The sequence below is a fragment of the Stegodyphus dumicola genome, chromosome 3 (assembly GCF_044657685.1).
Source record: "Stegodyphus dumicola isolate Sdum_Otavi_A_Nest chromosome 3, ASM4465768v1".
Taxonomy (NCBI): Eukaryota; Metazoa; Arthropoda; class Arachnida; order Araneae; family Eresidae; genus Stegodyphus; species Stegodyphus dumicola.
In genome coordinates, this window is record NC_140770.1 from 62,667,158 (window position 1) to 62,685,835 (window position 18,678).

Genomic DNA, 18,678 nt, shown 5'->3' on the forward strand with positions numbered 1-18,678 from the left:
ATTCATAAAGTTTTAATTGATCAGTATTTAATTCTGGGCCTCATATATTTTATTGTAATATTTGTAAAAGTAATTCATGAAGAAATTTCATTTCCAATTTTTAAATCACATGTTCTATAGCTTACAGGAGTCGTTCAATAAACTTTAAGTCTAACACACTAGTAAAAGATAAAAATCTGAGTTATTGTCATAGTTTTTTATATAATTTCTCTTGAATTCATTGCACTTAGCGCAGCGATTTGCTAAGTATCAGATTCGAGAATAAATAAAAACATGTTTTTCACACCCTTGAAAATATTCCTAAACAATATTTTTCAAATATTCATCGTTGTTCTAACAAGAACTATACGAACGTTGCTTCAGTTTTTGAAACAAAAAGAAGTCAGTTAGGTCTGGTGAATATAGTACTGACTAAAGAAGCTGAAATCTACATTGCTGTACAGCATTCTAGGATACTTGAGGCTTGCGTCTGTGGTCTGTAATGCAAAGGCAACACTTTTCTTCATAGTCTGCAAGGATGTTTTTTACCTTTACGGCTTCTTGGATTTGAATACACATGTTAGCATAATAAATGCCTGTTATAGTAATATTATATAGCTTATAATCACTAAAAGGCAGTTCCTGTTTATCACAAAATGTAATAAGCAGCATCTTCCGGGTGTTAGAATATTTATAATGTTTTAGAATGGATTTCTAAAACTTGTGGGAATGGAATAATCCACTGGATTTATAGATTATGCTGACTTGTTCTTGCCTGCATCACAGACTAAAGTTATGTTTTATCGTCTATCGCTAGCTGCAAATAAGAATTTACCGTTAGCAACGTGATAAACGTCTATTTATCTCGTTAGCATTTATCATGCGGAAATAAATCCCGAGGACATTCCATATCATGTTTATTTATCTCTAGATTCAGCATTCTGGGTACCTATCTAGCATAAACTTTCGTTACCTCAGCTTTCCCTGGAGGATATTTTACACTGATTCAACGTTGATATTAAATTTCTGCAGCAGTTTAAGTAATTGTCACTCTTCTGTTTTCCGTTATTCATCTCTCGACATTGATCACATTCAATCTGGGATCACATCCATACTGGTTTGGAATCATCTTCAATTACTGATGCTTTCCGCTTTCTGAATATGGCAGACCATATTTTGACATACTGATAGGGCTACAGAAAATGTTTTCAAGTTTTCATTACCGCATACCATACCCAATACCACAGTTTGCAACCATGTTTTCACGAAAACATGTTGGTGTTATGAATTTAGTCAAAACTTCAGTCATCAAGCGACGTTTGATATATTACATCTTCAATATTAACCGATATCACTGACGATCAGCATTCAACGTACTTTTTTTATACTTCTAAAGAATGGTGCTATAACTTTTACTGCGTTTCGTCATCATACAGATATTACCTCAGAACTTATTGAACATCCATGATATGCTGACAACTTTCTAGAGCATTTTCTTTCGTTAAATTCAAAGCACAGCAGAAATTAGCAATTCTTTCAAATCTTTGCTTTATATAAGAGAATTAGAAAGTTCTATATTCAAGTTTTCGTAACTTTTATTTGGACTTTAAATTACATATTCTATTTAAAGAGGGATAGTTATATTCTCATAAACTATTATTCGATAATAGCGCATTTCGTTGTTTTTGTTCTAAACATTAGGATTTCTTTGGCAGAAGTACAAAGTCTTTCTCATATGAACAAAATCAGCATTTAAATGTTTCAGTGTATGTTACTTTCATATAAAAACAAATTTTGCAATTTCCGTTGGATAGGATTCTAGCGAATTAAAGAAAAAATTAATTCAATAATGCAAAAAATAATAATAATTTTACATTACACCCAAAGGGGCTTTTTTTTTTTTTTTTTTTTTTTTTTTTAAACGTTTTGTGTGTTACAAACGTTTGTGCTTTGTGTGTTGCCTTTATTTATTAAATATCACGTTCTTTGCACTTAAACCATAAAATTCAGTTCAACAGCAATATGGCAAAATAATTTTACAATATGCATATCTTTAGAATTTCCGATACGCAGTCTCAAGTTCTGGAGATAAAAATGTTTTTTTTTTTTTTTTTTTTTTTTTTTTTCCCGTACAGAGTTGCCATTTTTCGCTTTAAAATCGTATGATTGTATTTTGGTTTTTGTATGCTTTTATAATGTTGTGTATTATTTTTATTTATTTATTTGATGCATCTTATGTAATAATTTAGAGTGTAATTTTTTTTAATTTACTCAATACCAATGATCACATAATTTGAATTTATATATCAGGTTAAAAGATGTTTTCTTACTGCCTTTAATTTTGAACTTTCACCCCCTCTATTCGAGGTAGGTTTCTTTGCTTATGATGTTCTTTTGTAAAGCACGTGTCTGAATCACGGATGTTGGATGAGACGCCCTCCATCCTCCATCGGCCGGCGGGATGGAATATCCGAAAACGTGGAGGAACGGATGCACGTCTCGAGGGATTTAAATGTACCATTTAGTAATGGATGTTACATGTTCTTAACCATTCCTTTTCGTGATTTAAAGTGCCTGTTTTCCGTGTGTAATATAATTGTTCGTCTTCTTATACCTTCATATTGCTATTAAAATTATCCGATGCTGTATCATTTGTGTGATCATTGGCCTGAACACAATTTACATTAAAGTTTTATGATTTCTTGTCAGAATTAGTAAGTTCGTTCCACCCAATGAACGGTTTAAAGTATTTATTATTTTTCTTGCTGTTGAGCTTCAGTATTAATAAAAATATCTTAAGTGGATACCACACGAGTTCCTTGTACAGCCCTATTAAATTATGCAAAATTTTTGCTTCACTTCATTTAAACTTATTTCCTTGAATTTCGTTAAATATATATTTCTAATGCAATCAATTCAGCTCTCACTTCGCAACAAGGCAAAAATACAAAAGAAAAACTCAATCTTCATTAAAAATTATAAAATACAGAAAAACCTAACACACCAAATAAATTTTAAAATACGAGTTAGAAAAAAACAAATTGTACAATTAAAATTATTCTACTCAAAAACAAGTAATTCGGCCAGCGGGAAGGTAAAAAAAAAAAATATTCTCGCTGAACGGGCAGAAAGACGCTTAAGTTGGTGCACCAACTGACGTAATTCACTACTCTAATAAGAGTTTCAAATGTAAACAAATTGTGGCCTCGTTAAGCTTAGTAACACTTAAACTTTATATACAAAAACATCTTTCATACAGATTTCACATGGGTTATGGATGTTTTCGTTGAAATAGGATACCCGAAATTTTTCGCGATTACAATAAAACTATGTGAGAAATTGATTAGAATATCTGAGCACCGATGGTAGCAATTAAGCAATTCTGCTTATGTTACCCCGATTTACATGAAACCGACCAAGGGATAGTATCTGGCGATCTTATAGCTTCTACTCTTTCCTTACTGCTAGTCTCTCAACAGGAATTTTAAACTGAGACTGACGGATTATTTATATGCTCTTACTTCGCATAAAAGTGATGAAGACAAACGTTCATACTTTCCAGGGATACAAACCCCGGCTACCTCTGTCGACCACTATATAGAAACTAGCAGCTTCTGTATGTGTTTCAAAATAAAAATTAGTTCTATTCATAATTACATACTTTATATTAGCAAGTAAGTATGCTTCCTTTGAAAAACTCACTCGGCCTTTTCGTGTGATAAAAATAAATAATATTAATAAATCAATTAAGGATAGGCCTTTTTTATGACATCGACTCAATATTTTTAAGCAAGAACTTTAGATATCATGCTAATGTTGAAAATAAATGAATTAAAATGCATGAAAAATAAATGAATCTTACCATTTTGAATGAAGAGGGAAAATTCGAACTTCGATTCCATAAATGGTGAAAAAAGATTAGAGATTCAAAAACTCTAACATTTTAATGTAATGACACTTTTGAATGCTTAGTTTTACTAAAATCCAAAGAAGGGTTTATTAAAAGGGAGAACACGATTGTTACAATTTCAGTTACGCAGTATTAATTTCCAGGCGGCCTTAAGTATCACACTAATTTATGCTTTTACAGATTCTTAACATAAACGATTTTAAAATCATTTTTCTCATTTTCTAAAAAGCAATTAATGTTCCATAACAGTATTTGTCAATGTTAACTCTTCAAATAATCCTCTTCCCTCTGCGCTTACTTCAATTAAAAAAATGTAAAGCGCTTTAATTGTTATTTAAATACGCTTTGTCAAACTCTACTAAGCAAATGAATGCCAAGGTTCAAGAGTTTCAATTATGTTAAAAGATATTTTCTCCTTGCTTGCCTCATGTCTTCGTGGTGTAATTGGAACCGCAAATAGTTGGACCTTAATTAAGAATCACCGGCGCATACTAGCAGGCACGCATTAAGAATAGCAAGCTTTGACTAATAGCAGTAACGTGGCCGAAAGGAGGATACGCTCTCCTACTGAAAATACTTAGACCTCAACTTAAATACTAGTTTGTACTTTATTTGCATAAAACGTAATGCTGAAAACTCATTCTGGTAGGAAATCGTATGTAGAAAATTAAGAAGATAAAGGAAAGGCCTGTTCAGAAATAAAAATAAATATTAGCAAAATAAAATAAAACCCCAGCATTTCTTTTTTCAATACTATAGATGTCAGTGATGCCAATAAGTCCAGCTTCGTTTAAAACTCTGGTAGAATTATTAATTAAATTGAAGGTTCCTCTTAAAAACTTATTGGGCTTTGCTGCTGATAATGTTGTATTTATGATGGGACAACAATCTGGCATTTAGGCTCGCCTTAAATCATTAAATGAGTATTTATGTTCACCAGGTGTACATATGCCATAGCTTTAATTTATGAGTAGTTAAAAAATTGTAAGAAACAACAACATTTATTAGGAATATTATGTCCCGGTATTTATGATTTCATGCAAAAGAAACGAAAAGTTTAACAGAATTTTAAAAAAAGGCTTCTCAAACTTAAAGTCACACAAGTTGCTAAAGTTGGGTAAATCCCGATGGTTAGCAATGCAAAGAATAATAGAGTAATTTGGTTTCATACAATAAGTATCCCAAGTAGCACGGCAACGTCGTAGCGACGTTGCAAACTGGTCGCGGATGTCGTTTAAGACGCCCAGATGTCCGCGAAACTCCACTGTTTCGCAACCGTTGCAAAGACGTGTTTGTTACGTCTTTGCAGATAAGATTTATGTTGAATAGACGTTGTTACTACGTCTTTCTCACATTATATTTTGGTTGTGAAAGCATCGTACCACGACGTCTTAACGACGCCTAAATGTTCGCAGAATTCAACCTTTTGCAACAGTTGTGAAAACGCCGCTATGATGTCCTTGTGTTACATATTGATTTATGCAGAAAAATAAGCTTAATAATTAATGTATTTTTCTTCTTTTTTAAAAATTTTGTATTCCTTGTATTTTTCTAAAGTTTAAATATCTTGTCATTACTTGAAAACCAGAAGATTTTTTCTCTTTAGACTAAATATGGATAATTAATAATAGCTTTAATTATTTTCAGTACTTCAATCAGTATTTTAACTGAACAAATATAAATTTATTCGCGTTTCATAGTAAAAAAATACTAGAATTAACATCTATATCTCCGAAATATGCAAATGAAAGACTATATAAAGTAGTTAATAAATGTGATCAAAAATATTTCATACAAAAATGTACTACCTAAACCAAAAAACTTCCCATGTTCATAATTAAAATGAAATAATAACCTAACAAACAAGAATTTACGAAATTTAAGAAAGAAATTATTTAAGATTATTAATAAGAAAAAACATGAACTAGCAGTGTTTAAAAGGATAAATAGCGAAAAGAAGGTAACAGAACTCAAATTTCCAATTAATAAAAAAATATTGCGCTTTTTAAATATTAGTGCAATATTTAAAAGTGCAATAATTATGAATTGCAGTAATTACTAGTAATGCTGATGTTTCTTAACTCCATTTCTTTCGATCATATGTAAATATATTTATTTAATATTAGTTTCTACATTTTAGAATAGTGGTAGATTACAATGATCATTTCATGCACTTTTTATAATCAATAACTTTTCTTTTGATACAGTACAGAAATAATTTAAATAATATAGTATACGATAGTAAGCTAAGTTCGTTAAAGTAAGCTCTTCGTTAAATAGCACACGATGAAACTTTTTGTTTTATTATGAATTTCTTTGTTATCACATGCACATATAATGTAAGCGAAGAAAATAGAATATGCTTAAATTTAATAAAGAATAAAACCTAATTTCCAACATTCATTTATATAGATAATCTAATAGACATAACAGCAATATTTAAAAAAACGCGAATTACACAGAGTTTGGAAGAATAGCTACCAAACGACAAGTAATAAAATTGCAATCTGCAATCAATAAAAAATATTTAGTGTTTTTTAATATTACACACTTAAATATCGCATAGTTATAGATTACAATATTTCATAGTAATCCTAATGTTTCCTTACCACTATTTTTTCGATCATATGCGGAAAGTCTAAGAACCAACCTGTTCGTTTAATATGAGTGATATACGATATAGCACTTAGGACGTTATAACCGAATCCGTTTATCCAAATATTGCACCGCTGGATCACTGAAGACTGGACAGCACCACCATGTAAGTTTAATCACCAGAAACATAAAACACCAAAACAGAACACTATTTCACGGTGTGGACGATTTTAGCACGTTGCATTGCGTTGCGCGTTGCATGCACGTTGCATGACAACAGAATTTTTATAATCTCCTAAAACAAGAGTGTGACTTTTAGTGTGCTGAGATGAGAATTTTTTAACTGCTTAATTAATAATGTTGGGGGGAAAGCCCCTGTCAATAGCTATTACTTTTAAATAATTTAGTTCTTCATCAAGGGATAGTTTGGAGAAGCAAACTTGAAGAGCACGGAAAACATAAGAATAAAATGAAGCTAACTTTTGTTTAGTCGGATGACATAATTTAAAGTGTGAACTAGTTGTTCAAAGATTAGGATTGTAACGAAGAAACAATCGGTTAATTCTTCGTGGAATATGCGGAGTACCAGCTACCAAGACTTGTAGCTAGATTAGTTTAAGAATTGGATTAAGATTAAACAGCGAAATAATTGACGTTCACGCATATATTTTGGATAGGTTATAAGGTGCCTCCCGCCTTCCCAGTGTGCCTTCATGGTATAGTGGATTTGCACGCTGGGCCGGTATTCCAGAGATCTGTGGTTCAATTCCCGGAGAAGGCGTTGCTAATTTTTCAATCTCTCTTTCTTCCAAAAATACCTAATCTCTCTACAAGGTTAACTTCGACATTGACGGAGCAAGTCGTTAATGTAAAGCATATGATTACATCAAAGCTATTCCGTTAGCAGATCCCAATTTTGCTCTGCCCAATGAAACTGATTTGATTTTAGGAGCTGATTAGTTTTTCTCCGATCTAAGGTGTGGATAAATATATGGTTCTGAAAATGAGTCTGTAACTCAAAATGCAATTTTCGGTTGGGTGATTGCTGCGGCGAAGTAGGTACTAATATGGAAAGTGCACAAACAGCCAATTCACACTTCGTAAAGTTAGAAGATAATATATATATTGATTACGACCTGAAGCGTTTCTGGGAAATGTTGTCGATATTGAAAGAATGAATTTCTAACACCTGAGGAACAATTTTATGAATCACATTTTCAAAACACTTATTCTTTAAATCCAGGTGGGCGATTTGTTATAAAACTTCCATTTTTTAAATCTCATTTGAAGTTAGATGATTCGAAACCGGCAGCAGTTTCTCCATCGCATTTCATGAACCAAGAATTCAAAGATAATCCAGAATTTGAAAACCAATAAATAGATTTTATGTATGAATCTGAACAGTTAGGTCATATGACTGTGATTAATGATAATTTATCAAACAAATCGGATACAGAACAATGTTATCTTCCTCATCACGCGATCATTAACCTTCTAGCACAACGACAAAATTGAGAGTAGTTTTCGATGCATCTGTAAATCTGAAAACATTATATCATTAAATTCACTTTAAGGGGTAGGCCCAAAATTACAAAGAGATATTTTTGAGATTTTGATTAATTTTCAATTTCCTAAAATTGTTTTCACGACCGACGTGGAGAAGATGTATCGTCAGGTGATAGTAGCCGCTGAAGATCAGAATTATCAACTGATACTAGGGAAAACAATGCTGGTGATGAAATAAGCAACTATAAGTTGAAAACGGTTATATATGGTCTTTCCTCTGCTTCATTTTTAGCTACACTATGTCTGAAGCAGATAGCTTTAGATTCTAAGGAGGAATCAGATGTATCGCATATATTACAAGAGGATATGTATATGGACGACTTGCTGCCGGGTGTAAATACAGTTAATGATACAGTATCAGTAAGAAACTATCTTCAATTTTACATGCAAAAACGTGGTTTTGCTTTGAGGAAATGGAATTCGAATTTTGAAGAATTGTTAACTAAATTTAAGGAACATTGTTCACTGAATTCCGATTTCGAGATATCTTCCAATTCGAGTTCGAAAGTCTTAGGGCATTTTTGGATTTCAGCTACTGATATCTTCAGTTTTAAAGCTACATTGCAACTCAACGCACCTATAACAAAGAGACGCATATTGGCAGAATCAGCTCGCATTTTCCATCCTTTAGGTCTCCTGTCGCCTTGCACTATATTGATTAAAATATTCCATAAAAAACTATGGTTAGTTAAAGGCGACTGGGATTCAGATATTCCACACACCTTTCAGATGACTAGTTTAAATTTCAAGAGACATTCAGTCAAATCAATAATTGAAATTCCGAGATGTGTCACTTTACAACAGACAGTATTATTCAACTACATGGATTTTGTGATGCTTCTTCGTTGGCCTGTGCAGCAGCCATCTACTGTCGCCAAAAATGCAATGGTACGATTAAGGTTAATCTTTTCGAATCAAAGTCTAAAGCCACGCCTATAAAGCAAGTAGTCATTCCCCGATTAGAACTTTGTGCCGCATATTTATTGACCAGATAAATTCGATCTCTTTTGAACACTTTAAAGAAGTTTAATTTTGAAATTTATGCTTGGACGGATTCTGAAATATATTACAGCAAGGTCATGGCTATCCGCTTGTCCACGTAAGTGGAAAACTTTTGTTGCAGATAAACATTGCATATCATAGAAGTGATACCTATTAAAGATCTGAATCGTGTTCCTTCTAAAGAAAATCCTGAAGACATTGTTTCTCGTAGTACTGAATTTCAACTCCTACCAAATTGTACTTCGTGGTGGAATGGTCCATCATGGTTGCATCAGGAAGAGGAAAAATGGCCTAAATATGAATTAAGATCTGAAGATGATACTGAATAAAGACTGAACAAAGATCTGATCCTATTATTATTTCTCATATACGTGAATCGAATGATTTATTATTTTACTGATTTTTATTGATGTATTTTACTTTGTTCGAACATTGTTCTTCACGTTGCAAGATTGTTCAAGATTTATTACTAATTGCAAAAAGCACCTTGTTACTCAGAACATTTCGCATAGCGGTATTACCTCCAACTGCCTTATGCTGCTAACATTTGCAGAGATTCGAGTAGCAGAAAAGATCATTATTAGTTGGATTCAGAGTCTTTATTTCCAAGAGGATATGCAATTTATTAAGGGAAAGAAACCTTATAGGCTCAATCTCTCTTTGTCCACATAAACTAATCTAGATCCTACTAATTAACCTGGCGACTTCTTGCACAGGCGGGAAGTAATACCAGCACAGGAGAAGGGTGAATATAACCCTATATTAATGCCAACTAGGAACAGAAAGGTGCGTACTTCGTGCTTTACAATAACGCCGACAACTTGCGGTGGAAACTAAGAATTTGTAACACAATAAATCTAAATCTAAAAAGAGTAGTGCTGGTCTACCACTTTAAGTTACGGCTAATCTAGGTTGACTAGACAAACCTAACAGGAGGGATAATTATTCAAAATTACCAAGAGGCGTATCAGCGCAACAGCAAGGTCAGAAACAAAAGGTGCGCTGGCTAGCGAAAACACGCTCTGAATAAAAAACAAGATTCACCAATTTAATAACTCATTTCACTTCACTTTAAATTTACACCCTGCGGAGGAAATGCGAGGGGGGAAGTTGAGGAGTTCAGGAAAGATAACAACAAAAAGAAGAGCCAATAACATTCTCTTTATCCATTCATAGACAAAGATGGTCTCTTGCGGGTGGGAGGACGTCTTCAGAATCCATCTTTAGCATTTAATATCAAATATCCTGTAATACTTCCTTGTCAACATAAATTTAGTGAATAACCAGTGAAAGAACTCTATTCATGCTAGTTTTTCTTTATTATCCCACCTTATCAGGCAAACTTACTAGATAAGTGAAGGGAAGAGTGTCAACCACTGCTTATATGTCATCCATTTAAAGCTGCTCTAACTCTGCAATTGATGGGTGAATTACCTGAACATCGTGGGACTTTCGAACAACCTATTTTTCGCATCTGGTGTCGACTATACTGGTTCTATTAGCTTAAATTCAATAAGGGTCGTGGTTCTAAAACAACGAAAGGTTATATAACTTTGTTTATTTGCTTGTCGACTAAAGCTGTGCATATAGAAGCAGTCAGTAATCTGACGGCGGACTCGTTTATTGCTGCACTTAAACGCTTCATTTCGCACCGCGATGTACCACGTCATGTTTACTGTGACAACTGCGCCAATTTTGTGGGAGCATGCCGAAAATTACAGAAGATAATCAGATTTGGTCTTCTTTGTACGCAGCAGAGTCAGTCTCTCGAGAACTAACTCAGCCATCTATTGAATGGCATTTTATACCGCCTGCTTCACCATACTTTGAAGGAATTTGGGAAGTTGGCCCTCGCTCAGCGAAATTTAATCTGAGAAGAGTATTGAAAGGGACTGTTTTGACCTACGAATAGTTGTCAACGCTATTTACCCAGATCGAGGCTATTTTGAATTCGCGTCCACTTACTTACATGAACGATTCGGATATTGACTCTATTAATATTTTAACCCCGGATATTGACTCTATTAATGTCATTTTATTACAGGTGATACTTTGACTTCCATTCCAGACACCTAGCTGCCTGTTCGCCCAGATGGGAACTTATTCAGAACATTCGACGTTGATCTTGGAATCGTTGGAAAAACGAATATCTGACTTCTTCAGCAGCGATGGAACTGACAGCACGCCAAAGCTAACCTGGAGATAGACACTTCGGTTTTTGTCATCGAAGATGGACCTCCACCTTTAGCATGGCCTATAGGACGTGTCATCGATTTCCATCTTGGCAAGGACGGATTAGTTCGCGTAGCCATAGTCAAAACTAAAACTGGTGTCTTCAAAAGAACAACTAATAAACCTTCACCTTTTCCTTCGTATCAAGACTGAACCTGATAGGGTGGGAGTATGTTTATTTCCATGCCTCTCGAATTAATTTACACTTTTTCGTTGCCCTGCGTTGGCAACACGCTTGAGATTTTGTCGTCGACAGAATTCGGTCGCTAGAATGTAGCTGACCTATAACTGTTCTAATACTTATTTTAAAACTTACCCATGTTATTGGATTATTACTAGGTGTTTACGTGTGGTTATTTCATTATTATGTGTTTACAGTTTGGTTTGAATAAACTGAGAGTAGCTGAATTTATTAATGTTATTTTGAATCGAAACTACTCTTTCGATTTCGGCGCCATTCGAATATAGGAATGTAAACAGGTTTAATGAAATGAACTTTTACAAATTCATTCAGTGGTTTTCTCGGTGACAGTAATAGGAATTTGAAAGCTAGGCTTTACTTTGTCGATGCAAGAATAGCTCCAAACTACATGGGATATCATTTCTTTGACTCACCATCATAATTCTGTGCAATGTCTTCCCATTGGCGTTGCCTAGTCTGTACAAACACCATAGCAATTGGCATAACCAATGTCCTTTCTCCCAAAATAATCGTCAATGGCGTTAAAAGTTTCTTCCCTTGTAGGTGTTTTCTGTGAGAGGATAACACAGTAAGAGATTTGTTTTTGACATGTTTACCATTTATATATCTTGCGGTGAAAAACAAAGTCGAAACGTTTTATATATCGGTACGCTCCTCAAGCTGCATAGGAGAAAAATTGGCTATTTTTCTTTCCCTTAATTACACCTGATTCAATATGATCAAACGTGTCACTGATACGAAATACTTTGAAGCACGTAAAAAAAACTTATGTGTTCAATGAGAGAGCATAAGCAGACCTATAAACCACTTGTGAGGTGAGTTCATTACATTGTATTAAATTACTATATTTCGTGGTGGACGATAAAATAGCTTAAGACGTTACAACGGGTTTATGTTAAAGGTATAAGAACTTATAAGACACATGTATGGTGTAAGAAAGTATCCCATACTGTCATTATTATTTTCAGTTTAGAATAACTGTTCTTTTTCAAACTCTTTTCTACGGATAAAATCTTTTATATTTCGAATCAAAAATAAAAGAATCCAATCCGAAAGCTTTCAGATTTTATATTACACACAAAGAAACATTTTTTAATGTTTTGTGCGTTACCTTTATTTATTAAACATCATGCTCTTCGCATTTAAACTGCAAAAAAATTCAATTCAACAGCAATATCACAAAATATTTTAAAAACAGCATATCTATAGAATTTTCGATAGACAATCTCGCGCGCTGGAAATTCGTACAGTGCTCGATTTGAAATCGGTGAGTTTATTAACCAAAAATTCGTTAAAGTTTAAAGAATATGAAATAGATAATAAAACACATTCGAAATTCAAAATTCGGGCTTCCAGGTGCCTACGTTATTCAAAATGTGATGGCTCTAGGTATCGATCTCTTATCACGATGCGAGAAACACACATACATTAATGCAGATTCTTCATTATTTAATTTCTTTATATATAATACAGGACGATAATGTTCGGTCGCAACAATTTAAAAGTGATTTGACGTTTATAGTGAATTTCAAAATGCCATTTTGAGACTAATAGCTCTTCTGGGCTACCGCCCCTTTGGACTAATGTGCCTATTACACGAAATACAATAAATGATTCCAATTTACCTATGATATGCAGAAAAGTAATTCTTAGCACAGAAGTATTGATATATAATTTTAAAAAATGGAATGGGGGAGTCATTTCTAGATATAAAATTCCCAGTGATTTCCCAGGCCTGAGTGTTAAAATTCTCGTTATAGATTTTCAATTTTGAAAGAGGGTATAAAGCAAATATTTTTGCTTACTTTATACCCCCTTCCTGTAAAGCTAAGCTAAGCTTGCTTTGTAAGGGTTTTATGTTATATTGAAAACAGTTATTTGTTTATTTTTGAACAAATCTTTCCTTTACCTTTTTAATTTCCCACCTACGTTTTCCTACCAGAATGAGTTTTCAGTATTACGTTTTATGCAAATAAGGTACACACTAGCATTTGAGGAGGTCTGAGTTACTTCATTAGGAGAGCGTGTTATGCCTCTCGGCTACGTAGTTGCCATTAGTTAAAGCTTGCTATTCGACGGCCACGCTTGACACGTGCCTGCTAGTATAAGCGGTGATCCACAGTTAAGGGGAAAATACGCGAGTTTGATTCTGTGCACCTTCGGCTGATTAATGTTATTTAGTATTAGTTAGTCTTACATTTCTATTTTGAGTAAAGCCCAATTGGAGCTTCTTGTACACACAAGAGAGGCATCAGTACATCTATTTTGAAATAGAATTAAAGAGTATTTATCCCTTCTTTGGAACTGTTACTCACGCAACAAGAACTCAGCAAACAGTCGCTACATAGTTCTTCAGTAACTAACCAAATCTCTAAAGAACTCTATTTCCGCTAGGATATTACGGCTTAACTAATGAATGCCAAAACTTTGCGCCGCATATGGGTAAGTCAATTGTCAAACAGTGCCATACATGGTCAAAAATACCTTTTTCCCCTCAGTTGCATTAATTCCTAAATTTAGGGTGAACTCCTTTCTTTCTCCAGTGCGTTTGCAGTTACAAAACTTTCTTCAGAGATGTAAAAAGGAAGAAAAATGGAAGTGGAGAGAGAGGGTGGGAAGGATGGAACGATTTGGATGATGAAAGATCATACAGTAGGTATGCCACGCGCTCCGAGAGGACCAGATGTCGAAACCCACCAGCGAGAGTTATTTTTGAACTTTTGGGAAGAAATCTCGAACGCCATTGGTAGATCAAATGTAGTGCTCCCGCCTTCAAAATGCACGTGGACGTATGTTGGCCCTCGTCCCAAATAAAGCTGGAAATCCTAACAGTGGATATTTGCATCCTTCAACATCTTAGAATCCATCCTCTACTACCATACCTCCATTCCCTTGACGTCATAAATTTCTTCCTGTACCTTCTTCTTCGCATTGCATTCAACAACCCGCTCAGTCGTACCTACTCCGCAACTACAGAAGTCATCACGCAAAAATTGTGCAATACAAGAGAACGAGTTACCGAAGTCTGTAATTTCCATTAGTCATGCCTGTGTAAATAGATTTCTAAGCTGAACTCTTATTTGTTCTCGGCAATTTTTATCACAAAATAATAATTTATTGTACAGTAAAAATAATTCTATAAATTAATAATTCTATAAAATAATTCTATATATATCAGAGTACTTTTCCATCAAAAAAATGAAACTTTTGCGAAATAACTTTCGAGCTTCCAAATCGTAAGCATTTTATAAACTAATTATGAAGTCTAAGTAAATTCGTTTAACAATTATTTGTAGCAACAATAATATTACGATGTCAAAATATCGATTGCTATTTAAAATTTAATTGCAATATATTCATTACAATCTAATTACAATGATGTCTGGTCAAAGAAATTTACTTCGATAACGCAACTTCTGAAAAAAAAAAAATAAAATAAAAATGTTAGTTTGAAACAGTTGCGCGAGTTAATATATATGAAATCAACTTCTCGAGAACAAGATTTAAATAAAAGATAAGTAAAATCAAATGAGATAAAAGTTACTTTTCTAAATAGAAATAACTAGAAATAGCTAGCACGTGACCACATAAAATATTTCTATAAACGAGATTGCTATAAAGTATTTAAACTTTAAAAGAACTTATTATAGCAGTTCAGGAGATTGGCAACACTATTTTGACACTAAAGTAACAAACGGATTTTGTCAGGATTTTAAAAAAAGTTCAGTTCGATGAAATATTTTTGCGATGAAGAATATTCTGAAGTGATGATGTTTGATTTTGCGAGTATCAATCTTTTTACATTAAATTTGAATTTGTAAACTGAGAAATAGTTCGGAAGACTTTTCGCCATTTTTTTTCGGAAGAAATATTTTGCAGTGATGTGATTATAATATCCTTCTACGACAAAACACATTAAAAAAGAGAGAGAGAGAGAGATTCTGAAGAGTGAACAGAATTGAAACTTATTGGACAGTGCTTTATTTCATGCATAAAGACTCAATCAAGAAAACTACTTAATGCGTTTCGACGACTGAGTTAAAATTAAAAATGCGAAGAAGCTAAATTAAGCGAACATTCAAAGACTGGAAGCAAGAGAGAAAAAGTTTGTCAGTGGTCCACTTGTTGAGACATGTTATACCTATAACTTAACCAAACAAAAACATTGCTGGACCACAACATCGTATCTCAGAAGAGTTTACTCCTGTAATAAAAGATCTCAAAGAGAGAAAGTAGTATCTTTAAAAGAAAAATAATAATAATAATAAAATAAAAAAAGAGAAGAAAGTGCGGAGAAAGACAGGAAGAAGAACCTTAGAAGAAAGGGGAGGACCATCTTCATTTAACCGGAAGCAGACCCCCCTCAGACCTAACCCACGTGGCGCAACAACCCCGAACGTACCCCTCCTACACACCCCCTCTCCTTTTGGCATCATCGCAGGAGTTTTAAAAAGTCAAGTCACTGTCTTCCCTTCCGTCAAGTGGTACTGTTGCATTTATTAAAGGGTCTTATGTTGTATACGTTCCGAGCCCCAAGTGAAATTTGAACAGAACTGTGGCAAAAATTTTCAAGTATCGTGCTGTGAGTCTAGAATTGGTTCTGTGATATGAAAAGATGCCTCGAGCGTTTTTGATCACAAATAAAAGATACAAATCTGCGGTGGATTATGAGGAAAATCAACAATCCAGAGGTAAGAAATTATAATTTTTCCACTTTGAAATGCAAACTGCATGAAATTTCAGAAAAAATAGTAACGATAATAATAATAATTCGAATCCCAATCATCATTATGGTATGTTTTAATTTCAAAAAATTATTTCACCGCAGACGTAACAGTTTGATATAGATACCCAAAAAGTTAGTTAATTTTCCTGCATTCAGTTGTAAACCTATTGCGAAATATCTAACGTTAAAAATAATTTTCTAGCTTCAAAGAATAAAAGAAATTTCGAAGAAAGAAAAGCAGTTCTTCTGTAGAGTTTTAAAAAAAAAGTATTCAGCGGTTGTTTAAAAATTTCGTTGCAATGAAACTTCGAATGAAGAAGTACTTTTCCTTAACCAAAAACATTAAAACAAAAATAATGCTAATTGAACTGTTAGAATTTTTTTTACGTAATCATTTTATAAGAGTAAAATTGTGTCTAAAAACTATTTTACTTAAAAAAAACGTATTTTTATTATTTAGAAAATTTTGCTTGATAGTCGGTTCCGCAATTGATGTTCTTCCACTGATACTTAAACGTAAAATTTCATTTAGGTTGCGCGCGAAATAGCGTAGTATTTCTTTCTGCTGTGTTTAAAGGGAACTTACCTATGCTTAACCTGTGTGAACCGCGCTTAAATAGAGAACACCTTCCATCTTTTAAGCAGTTTTACTTGTACCCACCGCACATTACTTCAAACATATAAAAGACCATTCCATTGACCAGTATATTTTTTGCGTATTAGGAGCAAAGAAAGCAAATATTATTTTATGTATAAAAAATAATATTACGTATTTTCAACATGACAGAAGTTTTATTTAGTTAATGTGTTACAAATAAAAATTTCCCACCTCATATTTAATAAAAAAAATTCAAATGAACCTGCTGATAATTGTATAATGTCGACGAGAAATGATTCTGCAAAATGCTTGCGTTATATAAAAAATGTAACCAAACAAATTTCATCCATTTTCTGCCTTTGCCGTTTTTTCCTGCAGTGTATTTTTAAATATATGCTCATCAATCAAGTAATGTTTACTGTGCTAGATTATAGTGGCTAGAAAAAAAAAAAAGGGAGAATCCGTCAGTCCACATTGCAGTATGTATCAATGAAGAGTTTGTTTCGAGTAACTGAGATAGTAAAAGTGTTTATATATTTTTCCTCTTTTTGTTTTTTTAATTTAACTTATCAGAGTCGGCCGAGTCCCTAAACACGCGACTATGATAAGATTGTGATTGTTTATTCTAAAATAATCACTCGATGCGTTGAGACCATTAATTTATTTAGTTTCGATATTTGAAAGCGACTGTAAACTAGCATTTAACTTTATTCTACTAGCTGCAAGACATTTCTCCGTAAAACGAAATAATCCGCAATTTATGCGATGCAGCCAGAGACATATCGTAATTAAATTAACAAGTTGAGTGCCAACCTTAAAAATTACTTTTTTGGGTCTGGCATAATAATGAGAGACAACTTTCCGTTTACTTAACGCAATACCTAATTATACCATTCTACATAATTCTAACCGTTTCGAAAAATGTATGGAACTGCACACTTTACAATGTGCCAAGATTTGGATTCCCTAATTAATCATAATACAAGCAAATATCGCAAATTAAAAAATAATGGAGATGTTCCTGAAATCAAAAAATTTTGACAAGAAATTTTATAAACATTACAAAGTACAAAAATAATTTTGAAAGAATAGAACGAAAAACTACATAGTGAGAGTAATAATATATTGTGGCAGTTACCACTAGAAATTTTCTTCTCTATATTTCAAAAGTCCCGTTAAATTGACGTTTGTAGTATTGCATTGTATTAATTACATTAACCGGCAGTACATTACCGGCAGTGTATGGCAGTATTAACCGGCCTTTGTAACTATAGCAGTACGAGCGAGAGTAGTGTTGAAGAAACAGTGTCAAAAATACATATAGAATTGTTTATAAAATGTGAAATCACCATTCGTCGAACATTTAAATTTTGAAATATATTTTTTATAGTTTCTAGTCATTGCCAGCTTTTTTTCAATCCGTATATCCAACAAAGTTACAGAAAAATTTAAAATGTGTGTTTTATATTTTATTGCCTAAATGTTTGTATTATTTAAATATTATTTTTAGTGCTTATATTTCACTTTTCTACGCCATACTTGTGTGGGCTACGACTTTAAAAACTGACAGGAAAAAGAACTAATGGCTTTTCAGAATAAGTTTTTAAGAGCCATCACAAATGCACTATGGTTTACGAGAAATTAGAAATTACATACGATCTGAAAGTGCAACATGCAAAAGATTTTATTCTTTCAAGTTTGCGTAACTTTTTCAGGACAATTATGTCTTCAATCTATGACCACATTATTAAACTCGCAGACTATGATCCTACGGTAGAACATGTGTTCGAAATACAACGAAAAATTCACCACAGTATGGCATATTAATCAATAACTGTGTTCGTATAATTGTGTGCACAGCATTTTGT

At 33.2% G+C, this 18,678-nt stretch overlaps 1 protein-coding gene across 1 annotated transcript in view; it reads left to right on the top strand.

The window, feature by feature from the left end:
* Window positions 1-14,346: 14,346 nt before the first annotated feature.
* The window catches only part of LOC118203076 (uncharacterized), a 37,865-nt gene continuing 33,533 nt past the window's right edge, over window positions 14,347-18,678 (top strand). The window contains exon 1 of the mRNA XM_035375314.2: window positions 14,347-16,177. Coding sequence (XP_035231205.1) covers window positions 16,102-16,177 — 76 coding nt within the window. The 5' untranslated portion in view covers window positions 14,347-16,101. The remainder of the gene's footprint in view (window positions 16,178-18,678) is intronic.